This window comes from Hipposideros armiger, unplaced genomic scaffold (genome assembly GCF_001890085.2).
Source record: "Hipposideros armiger isolate ML-2016 unplaced genomic scaffold, ASM189008v1 scaffold_1258, whole genome shotgun sequence".
Classification (NCBI taxonomy): Eukaryota; Metazoa; Chordata; class Mammalia; order Chiroptera; family Hipposideridae; genus Hipposideros; species Hipposideros armiger.
The window spans coordinates 138,188-165,597 of record NW_017732608.1 but is presented as its reverse complement, the minus strand read 5'-3'; the positions used below and the strand labels follow the sequence as shown (position 1 = coordinate 165,597).

The window sequence follows — 27,410 nt, the reverse complement described above, 5'->3', positions numbered from 1 at the left end:
GAGCTCCTTCTCCAACAGTCTCCTTTCCCCATGGAGCACCTTGAAAAGCTGCCTTTAACCACCCAGGGGCTTTTTGACCAGCACCGGGATTTGCTCCAGGCAAGAGAGCAAGATAGATGCTGAACTGCAATGAGCCTTCCAGGCATTCTGCGTGCCAGGAGCTGTGTGGGCGGCTTATCAATGTGCTCCCACCCCATCATCACAAAGGGCAATTATTCATCCTGTTTTCAGGTGAGGCTAACTAACTTGAACAAAGTCAAGGAACTCATAAAACTGCATTGCCAGGATTCTAACCCAAAGCTTTTGTTTATCCTACTAGTTCCTGATGATTATTGATAAAAATGGCTTGGCTATTTCCATGTCCATTTCCAACCTCTATTCCAGGGTTCTCCGAATGTTATAAACTTGGGTGGAGTTCTGAGCAGCAACTCCTCAGAGCTTCATAGCTCTTTTTAAAATGAGGTCAACATGGAACATCTGTCCCTTCTTTGGTTTGCTGATCCTCGCTCCTTGTCTTTCTCTTTGGTCCTCTTCTTCCTCCCTCCCTCCCTTTCCCCCCTTTTCTCCCTCTTTCTTTCTTCCCATTTCGCCCCCAAATACACAGTCCTAAGTACTCATATTGATCACTGGGTCCTTAGCCTGCCTGCCCTTGTGAAAATTTTATTGATCATATTGCTGCAAAGAGATGATGGGTGCTATCCATTAAACTCCATGTAATTCACTATAATAGATTCCGGTGGTCAGCATTCTGAATGGTGACAATTACTGCCATAGCTAGCATTTATTAGGTGCTGAACTAAAGACTGTACATGCACTATCTAACTTCATCTTCACAACCATTTACGAGTCAGGCAGTCTTCTGTATTTTCATTTTATAGATGAAAAGCCTGAGGCACAGAAAAATTAAGAAGATTGACCAGAGTCACACAGTCAGTAAGTCTCAGAAAGAGATTTGAACTGTTCCCATTGAGGTCGATTTTCTTTCAGTAAATATTTTTGGATAGGTAGATGGGCCAATATTTACACCAAATTGGTGGCATAAGACAGGTGGAGTTTTATAGTCTACTTTTTTTCACTTAATATCATATTATGAGCATTTTCTCAAGCCATTCAATATTGCTTGATAAAATGATTTTTTTTTAATGGCAGCATAGCATCCTATGGTATGGATGAACTACAGTGTATTTAACTCTTCCCCTGTTATTGAATCTTTAGGTTTCCTTTTTTCTTTTCTCTTTTGCTACTACAAATAACATAAAATGAGGCATGCTTTTATACATACATCTTTATCAACTTCTAAAATTATTTCTTTAGCCAATTCCTCATTTGGGGTTATTGGATTTATAAGCATGTTAATATTTTGGATATATATATATATATATATATATATATATATATATATATATATATATAGTTAAATTCTTTTCTTAAAGGGTTGCACCAATTTATATTTCCATGTTATTATTCCCAATGACATTGGGCATTATAGATTTTTTTTTTAAATATTTTATTGGGGAATTGGGGGAGAGGAACAGCACTGGGGAATCTGGGGAAGGGAAACAGACAAGTTACTGTCCTTTTGTTCTTCAGTCTAGTTGTGGAGGATGTCGCTTCACTGGCCCATGTTGGTATTATCATTGCGCTCTTCCCTGGTGAGGCAGATCGGTCGCCAGCTACTGGATGGCCACTCACGGTGGCTTTTGGCAGCTCACACCAGCTGCCGGCTGCTCACATTGGCTGCCTACCACACACGGTAGCTTACGGCAGCCCACTGCAGCAGGGGCTGCAGCCTACACTGTCGCTGGTGACTCACGACATCCCAGCTCCAGGTTGAGCTGTTGTTCACCATCTTAGTTGTATAGGGCAGTGTCACTGGCCCTCATGTGGGATCTGAACTGGGGCCCTGCTGCACAGAGCTGGCGTCCCAAACCAGCTCTTAACCAATGCGCCACTCAGCTGGCCCTATTATAGATTTTTAATCATGGTCAATTTGCTAGGTAAAAATAATACTGCATTGTTAGTTTAACTTTTATTCCTAGAGAAGTTAAAAATTTTGCATATGCATTCATTACCTGAGTTCTTCTGAGAGCTGTCCACTTCTTTGAGACGTGTCTTATAAACTACACCATTCCTTACACATTAAGAATTTCATTTGTGGCAAAACCATTTTGTTGGTGAGTAACCTGCCATTTAATTACATTCATGGTTTCCTTATTTGAAATTTAGAATTCATTACTGGGGATGATATTCAGCTTCAAGGCCAACATTATTTTACCAGGCAATGCTACCACAGCACCTGTATTTTAAACCTTCTCTTGGTCAGAGTAATTTGCTCTTAGAGAACCTTTGACTAAGCTGTTTTAGAAAGGCGGCATGGCCATTATCACCGTTTACCAAATCTATCAGTGTCTTTTATTTGTGGGCAGGTAGCAGGGCTGCAATTCCCTGCCATCCTTACGAATAGGCTTTCAATGTGACTTGTTTTGAGCAGTGAAAGGTAAGCAGAAGGAGTGTCCCTTCCTGGAGGGAGCTTTTGGAGCAGAGTGAGGTCACTTTTCTCATCCCCTTACCACTGCTGTGGTGACCTTGGGAGCACATGACAAGATAAAGCCTTCATCGCCTCAATCCCTGAGTGACGGTGAGAAAGGCCCCCTCGCTAATACACTTTGGACACGTTGTGTGATTAAGCAATAAACGTTTGTTGTACTAAGTCAGTGAGCTTTGGGGTTTGTTTCACTGCAGCATAACCTGGGCTCTCCTGACCGCTATGTGGGCACCATTCACTACTCTGTTTTTCCTTCCTACCCTGAGCAGTGCTCACGCTCCGTACAATGGCTTGTCCATCAGTAGCCTGGATCCCAGACCACAAGCTAGCTACCCTGACTACACTAGAAATATACATGGATGACAGACTTTGTGACTAGGGCTGCCAGTTAAATACAGAATGCCCCGTTAAGATTGAATTTCAGATAAACAGCACATACGTTTTTAGTATAAGTATGACCCATGAAATATTGGGGAGGTGCTCATCCTAAAAAAACCATTCCTTATTTGTCTGAAATTCAGATTTAACTGGAGAGTCTCCATTTGCATTTGTTAAATCTGGCCACCCTGTATGTGATTCCTTTAATATTTCAAAGTGTCTGGGATGTTTCTTCCATTAAGGACATTTCACTTTCTCCTTCCAGACCTCATGGTTATCACTCCATGATCTTCAGGCATTTAGTGTTGCAAAGAATCCTGAGACCAGTATGACTTTTATTTTCATAGAATATATTTGTTTCTAAAAGTACAAAAATAAATTCACCAGCATGTTTTTCAGTATAGTTTTGTTTTCAGTACTTTTGCCTACTTTTCAATGAGCTGCTCACTTTGCACTATCAGCTCAGGGAAATTTCCCTCATTATGTGTTTGATTAATGCATCTTCACATTCAATGTTGTCTCTTTCTCAGGAACGAGTCCCTGAGTTTTAGAATTCAACTTCTGTACTCTGTCCATCACATTTCTTTTATGTCGTTGTTTTAATCTCGTTGTCTTTTGCGTCTACCTTATAAGAACATTTTTATAGCATCTTCCACATCACTGACTCGATTTTCTGCAGTGTCAATTCTGTTCTTTATAGTTTCCAATGTAGGTTTTAATTCTGCTATTGTGCTTCTGGCTCCCTATATTCAGCTACTTCGCTTTTCATCTGACTGGTGTCTAAACATCTCAGCTTCTATTTTTGATTTCATAAATCCGTCATTTCCTTGAATTTCATTATAATCGCAAAGCAAATGCATTCTAAAGTTTACTTCTGTGTCTCTATAGTTTAGACGCATACACTTGTCTTCAATGTCATGCCAATCTTTTGTGTTCAGAATTCTCTTTATATGCCTAGTGCTTTCTCTTCATTCTCCTTTGATCAAAGAGCCATCTCTCTGTGTCTAAAGTTTACCAGTAAACAGCGTGAATGGGCTCTCCTGTGGTTTTCTTCCCTGCCTCCCTGGCTCCTACAGAAATCATGTTTCAGATCTTGATCTTTAACATTGGTTTATGTACACAGCTTTGGCCAACACTGTGTCTAGAATTTGCTTTATCTAGTGGGCTCCGGTGTCCTGGAAAGCAATCACTCCTCCAGCTACCTGGTAAGCTGACTCTGCAGAGAAGAATTTGTCTGAGACAATGTGAAACCATCTGCAGTTTTCTCTTGCCAGAAACTGCAGGAAGGAGCGGGATGCCCAGAATATATGTTTCCAACTCAGATTAGGCGCGTACAGAGGAAGTGCTTAAAAATCTTCAGCAACCCCGTTGCCCCTGCTCCTGAAAACATCTCTGATTCCCTAATCACCTCTCCCCTTTCCACCCACACAGCCCTTCCTAGCACTACACTGATAGTGGGTCTGACTTTCCACTACATCCCACACGTGCTGGGAAGCCTCTGTGCTGTCAATAAAGTGCTGCATGTCTGTGGTTGTTTGCAGGCCTGTTTGAGATGCTTAGCACGCTAATATGACCCTCCCCCTGCCCCAACACACGGAAACACACACACTACATCCCATATCATATCATATGCTTGGCACTTGACCTTCCCAATGCCCAGGCTGGCATCATATCCAACCTATTTAGATAGGTAATCAGGGCAATCCAGTAAAAGATTCAGGTAAGAGATAAGTAAAAAGTAAATACAAGGGATCTATTTTCCTCTGAACTCTGTTCTCCCCCATGCCCATATGTGATGCCAACCAATGTCACCATGCCTTCGGCTAATCCCAGAGTTCTCTGGGGCTGCCTGCAACCTGTGGCTGACTGTATCCATCCCGATGTTCACCTAAGTGTCACTACTGACTACGTGGCAGAGGAGAGGGGTTGAATGGCAGCCTTCTTGTTCTGCAGAAACTATGCATTTGACATGCAAATAAAGACCCTGTGGGAAATGGCCAGGTTGGAAGCTCCGGAGCTTCAGCCCCTCAACTCCCCTCCTCGGCTGCAAGACGAAATCCCCGGGGAGTGGACCCTGGACCGCCAACGCCTGTAAAGAAGCTGGCAAGAAGAGGACGGTGTAAGGTATGACACGGACACCGTGCTGAAGGCCCCACAGGCAAGGAGCTACCAGTGCTGATGTGTATGACAGTCCTGCGCTAGCAAACGTCTTTTTAGCTTAAGTTTGCACAGCTGCTCTTGTTTGGTGACAGGTGGTTGCGATCATTATTTTCTACTCATCAAACCCACAGGAAAGTCTGGTGGGAGAGAAGAGGTGCAAGTCTCAGGTCTGGACCTAACGGAGGCTCTTGAGCAGCCACAGACGGGTGCAACCTGTGTGAACTTGATTTTTATCAGCCACAAAATGGACATAAGCATACTTAATTTGAAAGCTTGTGAGGATTAGATGAAATAACACTGTGAAAGCCTCTGGCAGGGTGTCATGAACATAGTAGGTGCCCAAAAGATGCCAGTGATTACTTTGATGTGTCATCCTATCCTATAAGATAGTTATGCCTGCATGTGTCTTACTGTTCAGCATAGACTGTATTTTTCTTCCTTGCACCTCCCTCTGTTTTCCTCCAGTTCCTTAGTTCCTATCACAGCGCAGGAACTTAGCAACTGTTGGTTGGTTGCCTGGATGAATGCTTATATGAACAAATAACTGAATGAGTAATTCCATGATGAAATGGAAACAATATTAATTTAAGAAGGCTGGAATTAGAAGATGAGGGTTAATTTTCTTTAGCAACTTGGGGGCTCTAGTGAATGGGAGTCAGGGGTCTGTAGTCTCCAGCTGGGGCTGACAGTACATTATAATCAGTGCATTCCAGATATATTTTCCACTATAATGTATGTACCTCAAGATTAGAGCCTGGGTCTTATTGAGCTCTGTATCCCATACTCTGGCTCATACTAGCCCCTCATAGCTGTTTTCTAAACAGAGAGGGGATGGGTAGAGCAGCTGCCCAGCTGTACCTTAATTTTGATGATCTCTGGGTTGTACTGCACCGCGTCGCCCCACTCCTGCATCAGGTCTGCTGTTGGCAGGTCCTTGTACGCCAGGGCAGTGATGTGCTCGCTTGCTCCTCCTCTCACAAGGACCACCAAGTCCTGTACCATGGTCTGCCTCTTATTTCTGTCTGATATGCACACAGAGACACTGCATGTCAGGGAATCTACTTTCGCACCTTGGGATTTACTGTAACCCAATCAACAACCTGGTTACCATGCTATTCACTGAGTTTGCCTTGGAGACACGAGTGGACAAGACACTTCCCTGCCAGCAAGGGAGCCATCATGCAAGAGGCAAAAGGCAGCTCACCCAATCATATATGACACAAGATGGGGACAGGACAAGGAAGGGACATTTATTTTGAGCATCTATAAATGTCAGTCACTAAGTGAGTCTATGGAAGATAGATATCTGTTAGATAGGTAGATAAAGAGACAGATGGATGGATTTATATATAGATAGACTGATAGATCATAGATAGTAGATAGATAGCTAATAAGTAGATACATACCTATATACATATATACATACATATGGGTAGATTGATAGATCATAGATAGGTAAATAGACTGGTAGATAGATTATTGATCATTTACATGTCTGTCACTAATTTAACTATTGTAGATGTATTAACTCAATCTTCATTATGAAATAGGAACTATATAATCCTTATTTTGCAGATAACATATCTTAGGCACTGGGTATGAAGGACTTTACCCAGATAGCCCTACTCAAGCTTTAAGCAATATCACTTCTTTCTGTGGGATGACAAAGGTTGGGAAATTTGTAAAGGCTGGGATCTGCATGCAATAGATATCCTCCAGAGCAGCGGTTCTCAACCTTGCTAATGCCGCAACCCTTTAATACAGTTCCTCACGTTGTGGTGACCCCCAACCATAAAATTATTTTCGTTGCTACTCTATAACTGTAATTTTTCTACTGTTATGAATCATAATGTAAATATCTTTTTGTTTTCCGATGGTCTTAGGCGACCCCTGTGAAAGGGTCATTCGACCCCCGAAGGGGTCACGACCCACAGGTTAAGTACCGCTGCTCTAGTGTCCACTATAAAGTGATTATTATTTTGACTTCTTATGGAGTTTCCCAGAAATCCCTCAATCATATCAGTGAGTAATTCCAATTCTAACCTGTCTATAGGCCCAATGTCAAAAAAACTGGTGTAAAGTGACTACTTAGCTTTGAGCCTGCAACATCTGAGCATCATATAAAGGGAGTCCTGTATACTGCTGGTAGGAGTGTAAATGGGTACAACCATTTTGGAAAACAGCTCAGCATTATCTAGTCTATAAAAAGTACATACTCTACAACTCAGCTATTCCACTCCTAGAAACGCTTGCACATTGCACCAGATGACTTAAGAATGTCAGAGCAGCGCTGATTATAATTGCTTGAAATAGAAAATAACCCCAATGCCACATTAAAATGGACAATACAAAGTGTAACACTCATACAATAAAATACTATGCAGCAATGGAAATGAATTAACTATAGTTACACACAAAAACATGATGTTGAATGAAAAGCAAAGCAAAACAAAAAACAGAGCTGAAAAGATTGCTTTCCATCTATATGAAGTTCAAAAACAAGCAACACTAAGCCACCCTAGGTTGTGATATATATGGGTGGTAAAACTATTAAGAAAGGAAGAACATGTTTAACACAGAAGTCAAGGTGGTGTTATCTCCAAAAGGAAGGGAGGAGTTGTGAAACCGCAGGGGTTTCTGGGGTGCTGAGCAATGTTGTATTGAGTGACCTGGATGGGGGATAACTTTACAAATCTTCTTTAAGGAACACCTATGTTTTATGCATGCCTTCTTACACAGGACACATTTTCTAACGCAGCCCCACCAAAATGAACAAATAAGCAATGATATCAACCACACATCATTCACAAGAGCAAGAGATTGTTCTCGACCAGCAGTTAATTTTCGTTGTTGTTTTGTTTCGCCTGTGGAACGTTCTCCACATAAGCTTAGTAAGCAAAGCAGATGAAGTAAAGCTGCTGGAGGGGCAGAGGGGTTGGGGCCCGGAACCCTGCTGATCCGTCAGCCTCTTTCCTACTCCGCTCGCTGTGTTGATCCCAACTCCCTTGTATGGCCTTCAGGATCCCTGCTCCTGAGACACCTGGCTCTATACCTGGCTTCACTACATCCCTCCGATCTGGTCTCTCCCGCCATGTGGGCTCTGCTACATGATGTGTGGCTTTGCCTGCTCTTCTAGTCTCTGTGTCGCTCATTGCCTTAGGTAAGGACTCGCCTCTTCACCTGCCTTCCCCACCTCGTCCACCTGCCCCAGATCCCAGCACCCGACCTGTAGCCAAGGCCAACTCCCAGCCCCCAGACTAAATGTTCATTGCTAGGCTTTGTTTGTTTTTTTGTTTTTTGCCTAGCACACAATTGTGCTGCTTTACTCCTCTGGGGCAATTCAATGGTCCCTCCCTTAGGCAGCCCGCCCGGATGCTCAGGCCTGGGTTTGGTACTTACCACTGTCGTGTCGTTGGCTCTTTGCTTGCCTGCTTCACGGGAGCACCATGAAGACAGAAATACCACTTTATTCATTTTTGTAGGCCCAGCACATAGTAGGGGCTAGGTCAATTTTTAATGAATGGGTGATTATTATTTTAATTAAAATGTTTGGAATATCCAATATTTAGCTTAAAGAAAGACAAGGCCCTGGGGGTGCAGAGGGAAAGATGATAAACACAGAAGTCACATGCCCCCGCCACTCACCTTTGATTTCCCTCAGAATATTGTTGCATGTTGCCTGCGACACACCCAGCTTGACGTAGACCGATTTCACGGTACCACCAACGTTAAAGCCAGCTTTGGCACAGGCATGGAAATCCTTAAGAGAATAAGCTGCAGGAAGCAAGAAAACATCCTCATGGCTTACCGGTAACTTATCCTGTCCCTTTTCCTATGATAGATTCCGGAGGCCTATCCCTTCTTGGATGTCGTGGGGGCCGTACAGGTTCAAATAAATGGGTAGTCAGCTTAACGACAAGAAAGGCAGGCAGCTACTGCCCCAGGGCAGAGACCTCATAGGAGACCAATGTCAGCTTCCCTTTTCAGCCTCCTCAAAGACTCTGAGGGGCTTTGCTGCCCACCGAAGGATGAGAGTACTGAGTTCTTTTCTAAAAATGCGGTTTCTTATCAAGTCTCTAGGGATTGAGCCAGGGAGTACAGGCTGCTGCCACCTGTCTGCCTTCCTCTGACCCACGCTTCTCTAATCACTGGTGCAGTGGAAAGAGCTGTTAGCTGATTCATTGAGGTAATGTACACAATGTGTTTGTAGAGTACCCGGCCAAGAGGAGGGGCCCATTTCCCTTAATTCTTCTTTATTTTTTGGATCATTTTCCACTTGGCCCTCCCTAATTCTCCCCAAGGCCTCCTCCTCCCCTGGGCTTGCTGAAATCTCAGGTGTGACTTGTAAGCACCTTTCCGTAGCACCTGGAGGCTAGCGCAAGGACAAGAGAGCAATTTTGACTACTGTGGTTGTCTAGTAACGTTAGTGTAGATCGGTTTTCCCCCAGGCACGTTCCTTGAAACATGAATCCCATGATAACCTCTCTTATAATTCTTACACTTAGTAACTTTTATAAGAAAAAAGGGCTTCTGTGGGAAGGAAGGAAGTGTGACTAATGTTGTATCAGAGGAGGTGAAGAGGTCATTTTACGGCAGTATGCTTGTGAAACTCTAAACGTGGGATCTGTTATGTCACCCCCACTTACTTTATCACAGAGCTTATTTGAGGAAGTATGGAGAACACTTTTGAAACCACTGGTGTGGATAAAGGTACCCTCGATTTTGGCAAAACTGAGGCCACGATGACATCAGTTTACATTGTGTACCATGTGTCTCCCATCAAGTACCCTGGACTTACAACCAAGCCCTGGCTCTGCCACTATAAACTGTGTGATGTAGAGCAGGTCGCTAAACCTGACAAGTGCCATATTGTTTGAAGGAATGCTGGATTGAGAAGTGGGAATCACATCTTAGACTTGTAGTCGATTGCAGCTGGGCAGACCTGTAATATCTGTATGGAGAACCTACTGTAGAGGAGGAACGGGAGTTGAACATTAGTTTGGAGGCTATGCTAATAATCTGTAACCTTGATATTTAAAGTGTGATCTATGGATTGGCAGCATTGACATCACCCCCAGAGCTTGCTAGAGATGCAGGATCTTGGGGCTCACCTGAATCTTATTGGATCAGAATCTGCCTCTTACAAGATTCTTCAAAAATTCACATTCACATTTTGAGGAGTACTGTTCCCCGGGGGTGAGCATAAGATTGTAATAGTTAAAAGATAGAGAGAATATATAATTTTGGGGTAGAGATGATGGGACTTGCTCCAAGGTTGAAAGGAAAGTAACTTAATCAAGGTTGACTCCTAGGTTTTTAGCTTGAACCACTGGTTGGGTGGTGGAACCCCTCTGAGATGTGGATGACTATGGAAGAAACATATTTCGGTTAAAAAAAGCACAAGTTCTCTTTGGGGGCATGTTAAGATTGTGATGATTGTTAGTCATTCAAATGGAGCTATCAAGGAGGCATTTTGACATAAGCTCTTGCTTGCACAGAAAAGATCCAGGATGGATATATAAATTGGGAGTTATCTGCATGTTGAAGGCATTTAAAGCCATGAGATAAGGTGCTATTGTCTATAAAGAGTAGTTTTAGAAAAGAGGACTGCCCAGACAGAGGGCTGGGTGGAGGATCAGTACTAACAAGTTAAAAAATAAAGAGGAGGAATCTGCAAATGAAACTGTGGAAGTATAGCCAGAGAGGGAGAAGGAAAACTGGGAGCACAACTTATAACTCTTCTCCCAAGAACACACGGAAGCCTCTCCCCATCCATCCACGTGGTTCATGTGTGCCCTGGCAGGAACGCCACTGTCCCTTGGGCCAGGTACCTGATTTCTCCATGGCCTCTTGGTCCACAATGAGTGTATATTCATAAATGCCCCCAAGCACAGCCTCTGTGATGTAGTGGGTCCCGAAACTGCGGAAGAGGTCTCTGTACTCCCCGTAACCATACTCCAGGGGCAGCTGCTTGACTCGCTGGAGGAATTCATAATGGAGCATGAGGCTTCGGGGTTTCAGCTTGTAATGTGCCGATTCCAGTTTGGAGCGCGCGTGCAGAAATCTGCTTCTCTAAATGAAATACCAACATGGGAAAACCAGACCTTTAAAGTTAGGAATCTGGAACAAGAAGATGAACTTTACAAACACCATCCAATGTGTTTGGCCCGGGGTCATCCATCTTATGGTTCCTTTAGGATACTTGAGGGAAGACAGCCTCTCTGACAAGCTCTCATGTGTCATAAATATTTGGATGTCCTTTGCAGCTTGGAAGAGCTAGCTCTTCGCTCATCTCCTTACAGTAGCAAAGCAGGAGTGAGAGGGGGAGGGCGCCAGAAACAGACGCGGCAGGGAACAGCCTGGGCACATGGGGCCACTCTGATGGGCATCGGGGTTTGCTGACCTGTAAAGGCAACTTCTTTGTTTATGCTTTTCTAAAGAAAAGCCACTCAAGAAAGAGTAAAAGTGGTATTTTAGGAAGGCTAGACTTTGTACAGTGACTGGCAAGAGACAACAAACTACAGCCTGCACACCAAATCGGTGCCTGGTTTTGTAACTAGAGTTTTATTGGAATACAGTTAGGCCCAGTTGTTTCCATCCATAGCTGCCGTCACACTGCAATGGCAGAGCTGAGTAGTGGCAACAGAGCCCTACGGCCCCACAGAGCCTAACCTGTTTCCTAGCTGGCCCTTTACAGGAAAAGTTTGGTGACTCCTGGCATGTGGGATCGATTGAAAGTTGGTGACGCTAGATGAAGTACAGACCTCCAGGGGGTATTAATATAACCTGAATTGAAAGGTTCCTATACGGCTGCGGAGGCAGAGGCAAAGGTGAAAAGGTGGAAAGTGTCTGGGAGGTACATTCTGCCCCTTTCTTAAAACTTTCGGCCAGTTTGACCTTCAGCTCTATAGAGCCACACCGGCTCCAGTGCTGCCAACCACCCAGGCGCCCTCACTGGTCCCTGCCTTGCTCTCACCCTGGTCTAGTCCTGCGCCAGTGACTCATGACTCTTTTCCTTCTTCCTTACCCTTCCAACCTAAGAAGTCACTAGGCGCTCTGTTTGTGATTTTTCTAAATAGTTTAGGCTTCACCTCTTGCTTGGGTTATTATATTTCCCACTGATCTCTCTTCTATTTCTAGCTGGACTTCAGTGCCAATGAGAACTGACATCTTAAATTCTGATAGTATTATAATGCCCCTCTGGGTTTAAAACAAAACCCTGAATTGGTTCTCTGTTGCCTCCAGAATAACATCAACTCCCTAGAACATAAGAGCTTCACAATCTGTTCCCCAATAGCCTCTCTGGCTTCCACGTCTACAGCCTTCAACCACTTCTCCCCATACCTTAGTATTTTCCACCATCCACACCATACATCAAGCATCATCCAACTTCTCCCTGTTCCCCAAATCTGCCATTCTCTTTCATAACATAATTTTGCATATGCTGTTCCTTAGGCCTGAAATGCTTTTCCCACCCTTTTCTGCTGGACACACACCTACTTATATTTTAAATCCCTTCTTAGCTGTTGCCACCTATTTGATGCCATCTCTGAATTTCCTAGACACACACTCTATTTCCTGGGGTTGCATTGCACTTTGCTTCTATTTCCTTTACAGCATACACCGTGCTGTATTACAACTGATATTAAAAAGTTAGGAATAAGTTATCTGCATACATGTTTATTTCTCCTAATTAGGCTGTGAGCTTGAAGGCAAGAACCATGTTATTTTTGTCTTTAGGTCCCAAGTTTCTAGTTTAGTGCCTAGCACAATGTAAGTGGCTCTATGAATCAGGGAGGTGGGAAAGGAGGGGGAGAGAGGAAAAGAAGGAGAGAGTAAATGGATGGTACCCTTCATTTTCTCTCCTAACAAGGTCCGTTCCTTTTAATCAGTCCTATCCCTTCATCACTATATTCAGTCTTGAAATGGATGTCTACAAAGTGCCACCCTGAATCTAAAACAAAACAAAACAAAGCCTCTGCCTCCACGGAGCTCACAGCCTAGAAGATAAGGAAAACAAGCAAAGGCAATTACAGTCTAATTAATGTTTACTGCTCATTTTCTGCTGGTTGGTATTTCAGCAGCAGAGACCTTTCTGAACCCCTCACCCCCCCCTTTTTTTTCCTCCTATAAATCGCTGTTGACGTGTAGTCTTGGTCTCCTCCATGGACCTCTCAGATTAATTTTCTGTCATGTCACACCCATGTTGCAAACTCTCAGAGAAGAAAAGGCACCTTCTTTCCTCTAGAAGTTAAGGTTCCTCAAATCTGCTTGTTACCTGTCCTTCAACACCACATCCCATTACTCCCCATTCCAATTACTCCTCTTCCACCAAGTCATGGGCTTTGACCTTCACCTTGTGAGCAATAGGGAGCAGATGACATGATCCGATTAGCATTGTAGAAACATTTCTCTGGCAGCACATAAATTTAAAGGGGCAAGTTGGAAGACAGGAGACCCTTTAGGAGGTCAGAGCAAGAGATGAAAGGGCCCGGGCTCATTAAGATATAATCAGAATTAGATGAACAAATATTGAAGAGTGATATGGAAGGATTTGGTGACCAACAAATATGGAAATGAAAAGAGAGCCAACTATGACTCTGAAATACTTAGCCTGGAAAAGTAGAAGAAAAAGAATATTTCACACAGAAAATTTAGGAGGAAGAACTTGCTTTGGAGTGTGAGGCATCCAGGTCCTGAGGCCCAGAAGAGCGGGTGGTCCAGGTCAGAGCTTAGGAAAAGGTGAGAAGCAGAGATGAAGGCTCATGTCCTTGTACAGGGGGGAGGTGAGTACAAGAGGCCACCCGGGCTGGCTGCAGAGTAACAAGGGAAGATGCCACAAACCAAATAAAGACCAGGTGGGGATATCAGAACCCAGGAAGGGAACTGCTAAGGAGCAGGCAGAAGGCAGGAGAAACAGGTGTACGGTGATGAGGTCAACTCCACCACATGCCCCCAAGAAGTCAGAGAAAAGGTCTCGGGTGACACCCCAGAGAGGAAGGCCAGCTGAACGTGTGCGATGGAAGTCAGGTTGCTGGGTTTCAAAAGTCTCCAGGGATAAACTGGTCTAGCAAAGCTACAATCTGAAATTTATGAAAACCAAGGGGAAAAGCTTATTGAAAATGAGAGTAAGGGTCGGCCGAGTGGCTCGTTAAGAGTCGGCTTGGGAGTGTGAGCTCTGAGCAGCAGGGTCACCGGTTCGGATACCACATGGGCCAGTGATGCTGCACCCTCTACAGCTAAGATGGTGAACAACAGTGTGAGAGGCTGGCAGCCAGCATGAACTGCCGTGAGTGGCCGTCCAATGGCCAGCAACTGACCTGCCTCAGCTGGGAAGAATGCAATGATTATAATACCAACATGGGCCCGTGAAGCGACGTCCTCCACAACTAGACTGAAGAACAAAAGGACAGCAACTTGTCTATTCCCCTTCCCCTATTCCCCAATGCTGTTTCCTCCCCCAATTCACCAATAAAATCTTAAAAAAAAAAGAAAGAAAATGAGAGTAAATAATTAGAGAAAGGCTGCCTGATCTTTCTAAAAAGCAAGTTAACAAAAGAACATGCTGTGTGTGTATGTATGTGTGTGTGTAAAGATTTTCAAGATAATAGAAATGTAATTGGTTGCTAGGAGTAGTAATGTGGAATATAGACACACCGATGGGCATACAAAATCAAATGAATACATAGAAATTCAAGAGCCACAAAAGGGGTACTTACAGTATGAGCGAATCGTTTAGTTCTGCGAACAAAATGTTGGGCGTTATCATTGGCCATGTTAAGGCCAAGTTCAAATACTCCAGATACTTTTAAACCAAAGCTGAAACTAGACTGTCGGGCTTCTGACTTTGAGACATTACGTTCGAAATCTGAGTACGACTCATATTCTGTCAGCGCAAATTCATATTTTCCTTGGGTCTAAAGGAAGAAAAAAGGAAATGTTCCTTATTCCATTTGATTCATATCAGTTCCATACAAGTCAACAAATATCCACTCCTAGCCCATCAGCCTCTTGCAGTTCCCGTAACACCTTAGCTGCCAGGGAAAGAAAGCAAAACTGGTTCTGAGCATGGCCTGGCGTAAGGCTGCCTGAGGTGGAATGCGTCACTGCCATTTTCTAGTGGGGTAACTTTGGGCATTTGACTTAACCTCTCCATGCCTCGGTGTCTTCATGTGTAAAATGGAGACGATGATTGTTCCTTCTTTTGGGCTTGTTCCAAAAGTTGAGTTTATATGAGTACAACACTGTATAGTGCCTGGCACAGTGCTCAAAACACATTGGCTATGAAGAGAGGAGACTTCAAGATATATATCCTGCCTGGGTCAGAAGCTATGTTAACCTGGATGATATAAATGGCTGTTCTAACATGTGCCCTTGAAGGTAGAGGTTGTGGGGATGGCACTGTATTGTGTGGGGGAGGGCACATTTGTCCCAAGCCTCATTTTTTTCTTTCTTACCTGATAAGTATGTGTGGGGAGAAGAGGAGTAGGAAGGGGGAAGGAGGCGGGGTAGTTTGCTTAACCTTCAGGGCTGCACAATTTTAGAAGTGGAAACTACCATCCAGGTTATCTAGTCCAGCCCCCTCATTGTTCAGATGAGGAAACTGAGGCCCAGCGTGGAAAAGGATCTGAGCCTGAAGTAACACTGGGGCCTGTGGCAGAGCCAGGCCTCGAACCCCAGCGTCATCCCCCCAGATCTTAAGTGTGCGTGTCTTCCAGTAACACACTCTGTTCTAAACCCCATTCTCTGTGAGGCTGCTTTTACGTTTGTGTGTTAATCATAACAGGCTTATGTTGGTAGAGCATTTTATAGCTTCCAATGCTTACAGCGATGCCTGGTTCTAATAGGCAAGGGCTTTGTAACAACAAGAAGAGTTAACTTTCCTGAGGACACACCACGCGACCAGGTACCGTGTACACTAAGCATTTACATACATTATTTCACTGATCCTCTCCCTGCAGGGTAGAACCTTTATAACTCCTAATTTAAATATAATGCCAAGCACTTTGTGTTCAACGAGAGTGAGAAATGCCACATTGGAAAATGGAGGCTCAGAGCATTTAGGATTACACAGGTGGTACACTGCAGAGCCACCAGGCCTGTGAGATTCCAAATCCTAAGCTGTACTCCTATCTTCATGGTAGCTTTGGATATTATGGTCAGTATAATTTCTGCTATTACAAATACTGCTGTTACTATATACAGCGTGTCCACCTCACTACTGGGTCTTGAGGAAGGAACCGTCCGTTTTACACATGAAAAATTGAAGCTCAAAGCAAAAAAGCGATGCCCCCGCGCTCGCCCAGCCAGCAGGCAGCAGGCCAGGCCTTGAATCCACGCTCGCTGGCTCCTCAGCAAGTGCTCCCTCCAGTGCCTCGCAGTGGCTTCCTGGCTGTCACCTACCTGTGGGGTGTAGCTTTCCACGTTGTATGGCTTCCTAAACCTCGTGTTCAGTATGTAATGGGGGGAGCACCCACCGCCGTAATACCTGTGATCGAGAACCGGACCCTCCAAGCTGTTTGTGAACAAATTAATCCTGCAGGGAAGACACGGAGAGGCAGAGGAGGTATGGGTAAGCGGCAGGTTACGTAATTTCAACTGGTAGTCCTACCAAATGGTAGGTGGGCTCACAGAATCCCTTGGCACGGCATTCAAGGCCCTGCGTGTCTGTTGCAACCCGCTTTCCCCCTTCATGTCTGGCCACTCCGAACCATGACCACCTACCCTAGTCCCCAGCCATGTGGACAGGCCTGCTCGTCTTCCCATGTACTTTGCTCCTTCTCTTATGGGTAAAGGCTGTTCCCTGTGCCTAGAACGCCCTTCCTGTCATTCAGTGTTTTCTCTCTTACTCGTCTTTCAAAGTTGAGCTCTGTCATTGGCTGTTGCGGGTAGTCTTCACTGACACTTGTTGTGCCAAGCTGGGTAAGAAGCCCTCGTGAGACCCTGTGCTTGCCCCATGCATGCATTTGTTGTCCTTACAAGGCTGGTTTGGCATAATAGGGAAGAACACGGACTCTGGAGCCAGATGGTTGCGGGCAAACCCGTTCTGCCATTTATGAGTTACATGACCTTGGGCACACCTTTTTGTGCCTTGGTCTCCTCATCTGTAAGATGGGATCAAGGAGAATACCTACCTCAGGGGGTTGTTGTGAGGAGTACCTGGGCCATATTTGTTAAGTGCTTAGCACGCTGCTTGGTCTGTGATGATGCTTGTTCTTACTTAGGTGTCTGTTGCCCCCTCTAGATTGTGTGCCCCTTGAAGATGGTTTTCTTCTGAATTTCTGGATGACCCACATCACAAGACACTGAAGTAATTATCACTTACTGAGGGTCTAACTGTAAACAGACAGTAGTGGATGGCTCAGTGTAATACCTTACGTAGTGTCCCTGACGCCCTGGGCAGAAAGGATGAAAATCCTGTCTCTACTTAGACATTATTTTGCTCACAGCCTCCTAAGGCAGGGCTCCAACTGGACCACCTCTGACCACTACCGAAAGTTCATGTTTTTTTTAATTTTTATTTTTTATTGAAAGGAGCTCTGTCTCCTTTCAGCTTCTGCCCACTGGCCTGGGCTCTGTTCCTAATAGAATTGTCTTAGGCTCCCTTTCCTATGACAGAGTTTCATGTAGCATAATAAGGTATATTTATTTATTTTATTAAATATAATGTGTTGCTTATTTTGTGGAGGAACTGTAGTAATTTACACGTACTTACTCATTTAGTCCTTATGAGGATATAACCTTATGAGATAGGTATTATTATTATATCCATTATACAGATGAGGAAAGTGAGGGACAGAGAGGGTGATTGACATGCCCAAGGTCTCACTATCAGCAGCAACTGGTGGGGCCAGGATTCAAAATCTGAGGGTCTGGTTCAAGAACAGAGTCTGTATTCTTCCCACCACACAAGCTGCCTCTCACTTATTAGTTTATTACAAGCACATTAGCTTATTTGGTCTGCACAGAACTTGAAAGAAGAGTATGACTGATTTTTTTCCTACATATGACAAAACTAAAGCCCCACATAGACAAGTGCCTCAGCTGAGGTTCTAGAGCCAAGGAGGTATCCCTCTGCCACCTCCTACGGGGTTGCAGTCAGGCTCTACTGCTGGCTCTGAATGTCTGCTCTGAATGACAGCCATGACCCCTGGGATGTGTCTTAACTTTTCCAGGCCTCAGTTTCCTTACTGAGGAGGTGGGGGTTATAGGAAGTAGCTTAAAAGGTGGTTCTGAGAGGAGGTCTTCCCCACATGAGGAGTCTCTCTCCCTCTCTCTCTCTCTCTCTCTCTCTCTCTCTCTCTCTCTCTCTTTCTCTCTCTCTCTCTTTCCAACCTTTAAGGGTTGAGACTTCATTTTTGTTTAGGAAGAAGGTGAATTCCATTCAGGGTCACTGTTCTCCCCACACGGCGTCGCATACAATGATTTTTAACGCACGTGAGGGGAACTGTCACTCTTCCTGCTGGAGGCCGAGAAGCTGCAGAACGTGGCAGTGGGGCAAACGCCAGGCCAGTGTGGTCCCTTCTGACCGTGCTCCTCTGACCTCGCCAGGGGATTGGGTTAACTCAGAGAGTCCCAAAAGCTGGAAACACAGATGGACTGCAGACCCATCCTGGAAATCCATTCCTTCACTAACTACGTAGGAGATTCTCCTCTGGGCCAGACCCTACGCTGGGGCCTAGGGTTACAGAAACAGATAAAACCTCCTTCACAGCTTGTCAACAGGAGTCAAAGGTAAGGCTTAGAAAGCACCTTTCACAGTCACGTGACAGGAGCTAACTACACATTGATGCTCAGCCCTCACGTGGAGCCTTTGTGGTCTCCGCCCACCCACAGCTCTGTCCCTAGTGTTCCTAACTCAGCTCTCCTTGTCGCCCGTGTCTGTCTATGGATGTGCTCCTGGGGCTCCTTGGAATTGTCCTCACAGTGCACCACAAACATCCACTGACACTACAGTCTTGTCAGAAAGAAAAAAAAGGAGCAACTCCATTCCCATCAGCTCCCTCCTTCTCTTTCCCTAGAATTACATTTAATGATGTGCCTTCCCATCTACACAAGAGCAACAGAGGAACTTACCCACTGGCCAGACTGCCAATGGCCCAGTACTGGTCCATTTCTTGATGACACTTTTTAAAAACCCTTTTACAGTTTGCCTCATCTGACTGGTCTCCACAATCGTTGTCCCCATTGCAAAGAAGTCTGCGGTTTATACACCTCCCTGGGATGGAAAAAAGATGTCACATGCAGTCACGTGGCTGTTCAGAGGAATGAACGTGGTATGAGCACCAGATAGTGTCTGCGCCTTTCATGCTCTGTTTTGACTAGTCCTTGTGTATCAGGGTGTGTTGGTAATGGCATTTATAGTTTATTCCCCCGAAGAGGCCAGTGTTGTATTTCTGAACGCACTTTGAGGGGAGATTATTAAGGGTGAGGAAAGGGAAAGTGCTGAATAGGCAGGGGTGGAGTGGCCAGACAGGAAGGAAGTCTGGACTTCCCCTCGCCTTGCCTGAGGCCAGGGAGAGGGATGGGTCTGGTGGGACCTGCAAATAGTCCTAGTTGTGTGACCTTCCATAGGTTAACTAGCGCCCGCCTCAGTGTACTCATCTGTAAAATAGAGAGGTCGTCACACCTACCCTCTAGGGTTGCTGGGGATTTAAATGAATAAATAGAACGGTACTGACTCATGGTATGTGCTTGATAAATGTTGCTGTTACTACAGTTAGTGTTTTTGTGGGCCAGGGGCACATTGTCAGTAAATATTTGCAGCAGGATTGGAACCTATAACTGTCTCATCACAATTCTTTCTACTAACCCACGCCACCTTCAACACCATAGCCATTTTGGGCTATAAAAATGAATGGACTAATTGCTTTGAATTATTTGTAGCACTTTTGCTTCCTTTAAAGTTTTCTCTCCACTGACTTTTTTCCTTTCTTATTTATATATTCTTTGGGGATAAAGTCCATAATATAGGTAACCCTCTTTCCTTAGATGTGTCTGGTCACTTTTAACTGATGTTCTTGGGGTGTAAAAGGCAGAATAACAATCTAGTCTTCAAATTGTTTCTTACAAGGCACTTAAACTAAAGCCTGCCTGAATAGCCATTATGGCTTTGGTCAGAATCATGGAACACTGGCCATAATGAGTCCATGGACACACCGTAAAAGAGTCTTCCAGATTTATTGGATGGAATTTTGTTATCTGCAATAAGCCCTAGAAATAGTTCTAAGAGTCCCTAACTCTTGAAAGGTCCCAAAGCACAGTATACATGGGTATAGTTAATGTAGAGCGTTGTGACTTCCATCTAGATAATTTGGGTCAAACTACTCTTATTTTTGCTGGACACTTGGAAAAATAGAGAGGCATGAGTTTGCTTGAATTAGCCCAATGAATGAGTGGAAAAGATAAGTGTTTACTTAATTCTGCAACTGATGATTATTCATTTGTGTGCTCCTTGCTTCCTTCATTCTGTTCATCCATCCACCTGTCCTTTTTTTCCTTCCTTCCTTTAATCAAAAATGTTTTACTATTTCACACAGTTGGGGTTATGCTGGACTCAGTGATGCAGAAATGCAAAAGACAGGGATTAGCTCATCAAAGATTTTTCAGAGATGAATGATGCTAATCACCCTTATTTAACTGTTTCAGGCTTTCCCACATTGTCCTTATCCCCGAGCCTCTGAGAGCGCCAGCAGAGCTCACAGTCTGCAACCAGCTTTCATATCCATGGTGTCACTTAATGCTTATAACAAATCTGTAAGGTATTCACATCACTTTTGAGTTTCTGTCGAGAGAACCAACATACAAAAATGTTAAATGACTTCTCCTAGGTCACAAAATCAAAATGAGACTTGACTCAGGATTTTTGATTCCAGCACACATACTTTTTGGTGTCTTTAATGTCAGTGAATGTGATTTGAATTCTCAAATTTCTAATTGCAGCTCTTCTACTCACCTGCTGTATGACCTTGGGCAAGTAACTTCCCCAAGTCTCAATTTTTTAATTTGTAAAATGGGGATAATAACAACACCCATTTTATTGGGTTGTTTTTTATGAAGTAATACACGAAAAAGGAGGTCAGAGATTTGAAGACAAGGCGGCTACCTGACCTGACACGTGAGCCTGATCTTCGGCACCAGGAATGGCCAGTGCCACCATCATCACATGCCATTACCTAATGTGCTAGCTTTTCCGTCCCACCCCTGTGTCCCTTTTATACCTGTCTGTGCACACACGAAGCCTTCACATCGCACTTGACTTCTACAGGGTGCGTTGGAAACACAGTCTTCAGCTTCCTTGTCAGAGAAGTCGCATGGTTCCCCGTGGAACTGAGAGGGCCGGAGCAAGGTGGCGTGTCTGTACTGGTGCAGAGAGGACCACGGTGAGCCCAGGGCAGAGCCCCAGGGGCCTCGGGGGTGGAGGAGTATGCCTACCGATCTATGTTGCAATTGGCTGTTTGTCTGACTATGTCAACTAGACTGTGAGCTCTCTGAGGGCAAGGGCCTTGCCTCTGCAGTGATCAATAAAGATTTGCTGAATGTGGGATAAGCACGAGTGAAAAGGAAGTAAGAAGATTGATGTGGCCAGTTTAATAACACAAAACCACAATCTCTCAGCTCGATTACTCCCAAGGGCTAACTCAAGTATTGTAGTTTATTCAGTATCTTATAAATGCAGAAGTATGCACTTGGGAGCCACAAGTGACTCTGACACTTTCTAGTTAGGTGATGCTGGGAAAGTTACTTAACCTCTATGACCTCAATTTATTGATCTTTAAAATGGAGATAATGAATTACCTAAATGTACAGTTATGGAGTTTCAATTATATCTATGAGATGTACATATGAAATCTCATTGTCTGGTCCATAGTTGGCACTCAATTTATTGTACTTATTTTTCTTTTTTATCATTAATAATTTTTAGCAGTCAATCTTTCTCTGTCTCTACCTTCTAGTTTGTTTATTCCAGGAATATTGATTGAATTTCCACAATATTGAATGAGCCACCCAATGGTAAAAGAAAAAAAAAGAGGTGTTATTTATGCTTGCTTTTGCTTGTTTTTAATCATAATCATGCCCTCTGGGCTGCCCGCAGGCATGTCACAGATGGTGGTGGTGGTGGACACCACACAGTGACAACACAGTGCAAGGGGTGCCATGGTAGAGGAAGTACAGAGTGCTCTGTAAACTATGAGGGGAATCCTTGATGCAAACTTTGGAGAAGAGGAAGTGACATCTGAGCTGAGATCCAAAGGATAAGTAGAAATGCCAGGCAAACACGGATAGCCGGTGTGAAGAGAGGAGAGGAGAGCAGTTCAAGTGGAGGAAATTGCTGTGCCAAAACTAAGAAACCAGAGAGCATGTGCCTTGTTCCCAGAAACAAAAAGAAATTTATAATGGCTGGAGTGAAGAGTCAAGAGGGCGAGTGGCAAGGGATGAAGGGAGACATAGCCAGGAGTAGGTGATGCATGGCCTCTGGGCCTTAGTAAGGTTGGATTTAGTACTTTATTATGAGGCAATGAGAAACCACTGCAGGGGAAGGAAGTGATCAGATCTGGGTGGCTTCTAAATGCTAGTTGCAGTCAAGATTTTGGTGCAACAAAAGGGGGCAAGCCAGGCTAGCAGCTCCTTTGCAGAATTGCACGGCAACCGGTCATAGTTATTACTTGTATGGTATCTAAGTATCCAAAAAAGAAATATAGACAACCATCCACCCATGCTCCTTTGTTGTCCCAGAGGATCTTTATTCCTGGAAGGCAGTGCTGGCAGGACAGAAATAAGGTTAGAAATAAGGTTTGCAAAGATGATTACTAGAAGACTCTCCCCAAGTGCCAAAGACATAATAGGTTTGAGAAGTGTGGAAATGATGGAGGAAAGACATCTCCCAATTCCAGTTGAAAGGTTTTGATGAACCCCCAGCCTGAGACCCTGCAGACAGAGATGATGTCCCGCTAAGAGAAGTGTGTAGCAAACTCCCCAGTGAAGGGCTCTGGATGGCTGGATGAATGGATGACTCATGCTGAGTCTTCCTAGTTTATGGTGCTGATGAAGCAGTTATCCAGATAATTGGATCAATGTTGATAACTTCAGTAATAAAGCCTACTTTGGGGACGGAATGATCCTGCCTGGCACTCCACATTGATCCGATTAAGTGTGTAACTGTCCTGGGCTTATTTCCACAACCTCTTTAGGGTCCTAGCCCATGGCTGGTTTGCTTTTCCAAGGAGCTGGGGAAATGACAACTGTTCTCTCACACATCTGCTGCTCTCAGAGCTGGGATCCTAGGTCAGCCCTCCTAGGACAAGGCAGCCTGAAGGACAAACACTGCAGACTGTGTGTTTTGACTGGTAGAACACTAGACAAGAAGCCAGTGGCCTGAACTCAAGGCCAGTATTTGCCATGTACCAGGTGAACTCAAGAACTCATTTAGCTGCTCCGAGCCTCTGTTTACCAATCTGCCTAACAGGAAGTAGAATAACTGTTCTCTCTTCCTGACAGAGATATCAGAAAATATAATGAGGTCAAACAACATGTATTTATGGAGCACCGATTACATTCCAGAAGTTGGCCTACACACCGAGGATACAGAACTGAATAAGCCTTAAGAGCTCACAGTTTAATGGTAAGGTCAATAATAAAAGAAAAGTAAATGATAAATGCTAGGATATGGGAGGAATGGGGAGCTATTGCAGCTCATAAAAGGGTGCCTATCTAACTGTAAATGGGGCTGAGAAATCAGGGAAGGCTCCTCAAAGGAGGTGGCCCCTGAGCAGAGCTTCAACTTCTCAGTAGGTGTTAGTCAGTGAAGGAAGTGAAAGGTCATTCCTGTGAACACAGCATGAATAAAGGCAGACAGATATGTGAAATGGTCAGATAGATACAAGTGTTCCGTGTGCTGGAGTGCGGACATTTTATGGGGATGTAGGCCAGGTCTAGGCCAGAGGACTTTAATGCCTTGAGTACGGACTTGATCCTGAGAGCCACAGGCAGGCTTTGAATGGTTTCAAACTGGGTAAAGACAGGCCAGACTTGCATTTTTGATGCCTCCCACTGGTTGCACCAGGAAAGATAGATTGAAAGAGCAAGTTTGGAGGCAGGAAGCCTAATTAGAAAGCTGTTAACATGAGTAAGGCCAGGTGTGTTTGGGAAAAAAAAACACACCAAAAAACTGAAAGATCAAAGAAAGAATTGAATTGCTACTTGGAAGCACAGAGGAATAGAATTCATTAATTAAATTAGCCAACATTTACCGAGGCTCTATAGTGTCAGTGGTACCTTAGTCAATCTGGCTGAGGATTAGGGGTTCGGGCACTTAAGAGTTCTCCCAGGCCTAGGTACTTACCCTTTTCTTCCAACAGGGATCACACGTGGTCCAGGAGGACCAGCTGGACAGTTCACAATTGATAGGCAGCAACGGGGCATCCACACTCCGGGTCTGCCTACTCTTGGCAAGGCTCTCGTTGATTGCATTTGACTCAAGAAAGTGTGGCCTTTCACTTCTAAAAGGTCATTGTGAGAGAAGACAGTCAAGTATCAGAAGGGAATTAAGTATACATACGACCACCTAGCCATCCATTCAATAAATATACCAGGTCTGACAATTAAGTTCGCCAACTTGTTGCAACGATGTTGTTAACTTTTTTTGATATCAGAGGGATTATTCATTATAAATTTGTATCAACTGGACAAACAGTTAACCAAGTTTACTATTTGGAAGTGCTGAAAAGACTGTGTGAAAAAGTTAGACAACCTGAACTTTTCACCAACATTCATGGCTCTTGCATCACAACAATGTACCAGCTCATACAGCACTGTCTGTGAGGGGGTATTTAGCCAGTAAACAAATAACTGTATTGGAACACCCTCCATACTCATCTTATCTGCCCCCCAATGACTTCTTTCTTTCCCTGAAGATAAAGGAAATATTGAATGGAAGACATTTTGATGACATTCAGGACATCAAGGGTAACACAACAATAGCTCTGATGGCCATTCCAGAAAGAGTTCCAAAATTGCTTTGAAGGGTGAACTAGGTGCTGGCATCGGTGCATAGCTTCCTAAGGGGAGTACTTTGAAGGTGACCATAGTGATATTCAGCAATGAGGTATGTGGCACTTTTTCTAGGATGAGTTTGTGAACTTAATTGTCTGACCTCATATATTTACCCACTTGTGCCAGGCTGTTCACTTATCATTCAAATATAGGTTAATTCATCCAACAAATAATTATTGAATAGTCAGTAAGTGCCTCACATTATGACTAGCTGTGATCGAAAGAGTATTGAACTTGGATCAGAAGACAGTCCATCAGCAGCTGGGTCATCCTGGTCTGGTTTTACAACCTGTGTGAGCTTCACTTTTCTCATTTATATAATGGGATAATCATACCCACCTCACATGGCTATTTCTATTATTAAATAAGAAAATGTACGTGAAAGTACTTTATGAACTCTAAAGTGCTACAGATATGCAGAGAATGCAACCACAGCTGGTGTGTGATCTTAAGCAATTCTCTCCCATCTCCGAGCCTCTGTTTTTGTCCCTGGAAAATGAGAGGTTTGGATTAGATGGTCTTGAAGGTGCCTCTCACGTTAAGAGTCTATGAAACATTTGCTGGGAACAAACCATAATCAGGGTACTGTGCTACAGGGGATACACAGAAATATAACACATAGGCTCTGCCTCTGGAACTCATAGTTCATCCTGGAATAGGAAAAGAGAAACATGTCTCATGTCTTAGCTCTTCTGGAATTTATCCAGCAGGCAAGGTTTAGAAGCATACAGGTTCCATGGCCAGAGCTGTGCTTTAGGATGTCACTGTGAGCCCTGTGTGGAGGCTGCACAGGGGTGGGGAGGGCCTGGAGGCAGGAAAAGCAGGTAGATGGCTCATGCGGTCATCCCAATGAATGATATGAGCCTGAACTATGGCAGTGCCAGGGGAGAGAGAATGGGGAGGACAGACGTTATGAGACATTTCTCAGGTAGAATGGATAGACAGTGATGGGTAATTGGATGGGGTGTGGGTTAGATGGAGGAAGGGGTTTAGGCTGATGCTGGTTTCCAGTTTGGGTGTGTGGGTGTGTGGGTAGGAACAAAGTTGCCTATGGGGGAAGATGTGGTTGGGGCATGCTGAGTTCCAGGTGCCGACAGAATACCTATGTGGAGTCATTCAATACATAGTTCCTACACGGTTTTGGAACTCAGGAGCGAGATACAGATCTGATCACGAAAAGCTATGGGAGAGGATACGACTTTCGGAGGAGAAGTAGGTCCAGGATCAGCTCTTGGGGAGTGTTGCACCACCAGCAGACCAGGAGAGGCTGTGCCCTGCCAGTCCAGGGAGCAGGGAATATGCAGCGGTGAGTGGGGATGGGTTGTGGACAGTGCAGGGCGTGGGGAAGAGGCAGAGGACGTCTCATCTGCAGAGCAGTCAAGCAACAGGAGGCCTGAAATATGTCTAGAAGATGAGGCTGCGCTTTTTGCTGAGTTCCTGACACTCAGTGGGAGAGTCAGTAGAAGAGTGAATGAATGAACGTGCAATTTCATCTGCCTAGGCCTCCAGTTTCCCCATGTAATATGATAGCTATATTAAGATTTTTATTTTTCTTTCATCTGAAAGAGTGCATAACACTGTAAGATTCTTTGTGATGTGGGTTTCTTTCCAAGGCAAAAAAAGAAAAAGAAAAGAAAAAGAAAAAAAGAAAAGGAAAGGTAAAGAGAAAGAGTGCTAAGATTTGCTGAGCACCTAGGACATGTTAAACCCTGTGTGAAGCGTTTCACCCATGCTGTCTCACTGATTCCAGACAGTCATGCTAGCAGGCAGCTATGGCGCATGGCCACCCGGGCAGATGAAGGAAATGGCCTAGAGTCCTACAGCTGGGATGCGGTGGTCTGGGCTCGGAGCTGAGGGCTGTTGAACTCCTCAATCTGTGCTGTGTCCCTTGCCCCGTGCTGCCTGGAAGGGATCCAGGCCAGCATCCACTCTACCCGTCCCCTCTGTATCCCTGCAAGGTCTCTTTCCTCCATGTCCAAGATTAAGTCATTAGGGAGAGCATCACATAGTTTCCACCATCTCAACTACACAGTATATCAACTCCAGACAAGGTCATTAACAATACATCCTCACTTGGCAGAAGTCCTAAAAAGAGGATAATATTAACTACAGCAGAATCCATCTCCATGACCACCCTAGAGACCAGCAAAAATCAATTGCCTAGTAAAGTTGGATCTTTAACGAAAGGTCAAAGACTCTACCGGAAACCACAGGTGGATGCTTTAAAACGGTTACTCGAGGCAGGAGCTGCACACCAGCGGGAAGTGGGGGGAGG

General features: G+C 44.4%; 1 protein-coding gene across 1 annotated transcript in view; it reads right to left on the bottom strand.

The window, feature by feature from the left end:
• C8B (complement C8 beta chain) overlaps positions 1–27,410 on the bottom strand; it is a 37,910-nt gene that overhangs the window by 6,310 nt on the left and 4,190 nt on the right. Inside the window, exons 2-9 of the mRNA XM_019633206.1 lie at positions 24,426–24,582; positions 21,304–21,445; positions 19,160–19,301; positions 16,487–16,619; positions 14,803–15,000; positions 10,915–11,155; positions 8,729–8,857; positions 5,942–6,105 (exon numbers count right to left, since the gene is read on the bottom strand). Coding sequence (XP_019488751.1) covers positions 5,942–6,105; positions 8,729–8,857; positions 10,915–11,155; positions 14,803–15,000; positions 16,487–16,619; positions 19,160–19,301; positions 21,304–21,445; positions 24,426–24,582 — 1,306 coding nt within the window. The remainder of the gene's footprint in view (positions 1–5,941; positions 6,106–8,728; positions 8,858–10,914; positions 11,156–14,802; positions 15,001–16,486; positions 16,620–19,159; positions 19,302–21,303; positions 21,446–24,425; positions 24,583–27,410) is intronic.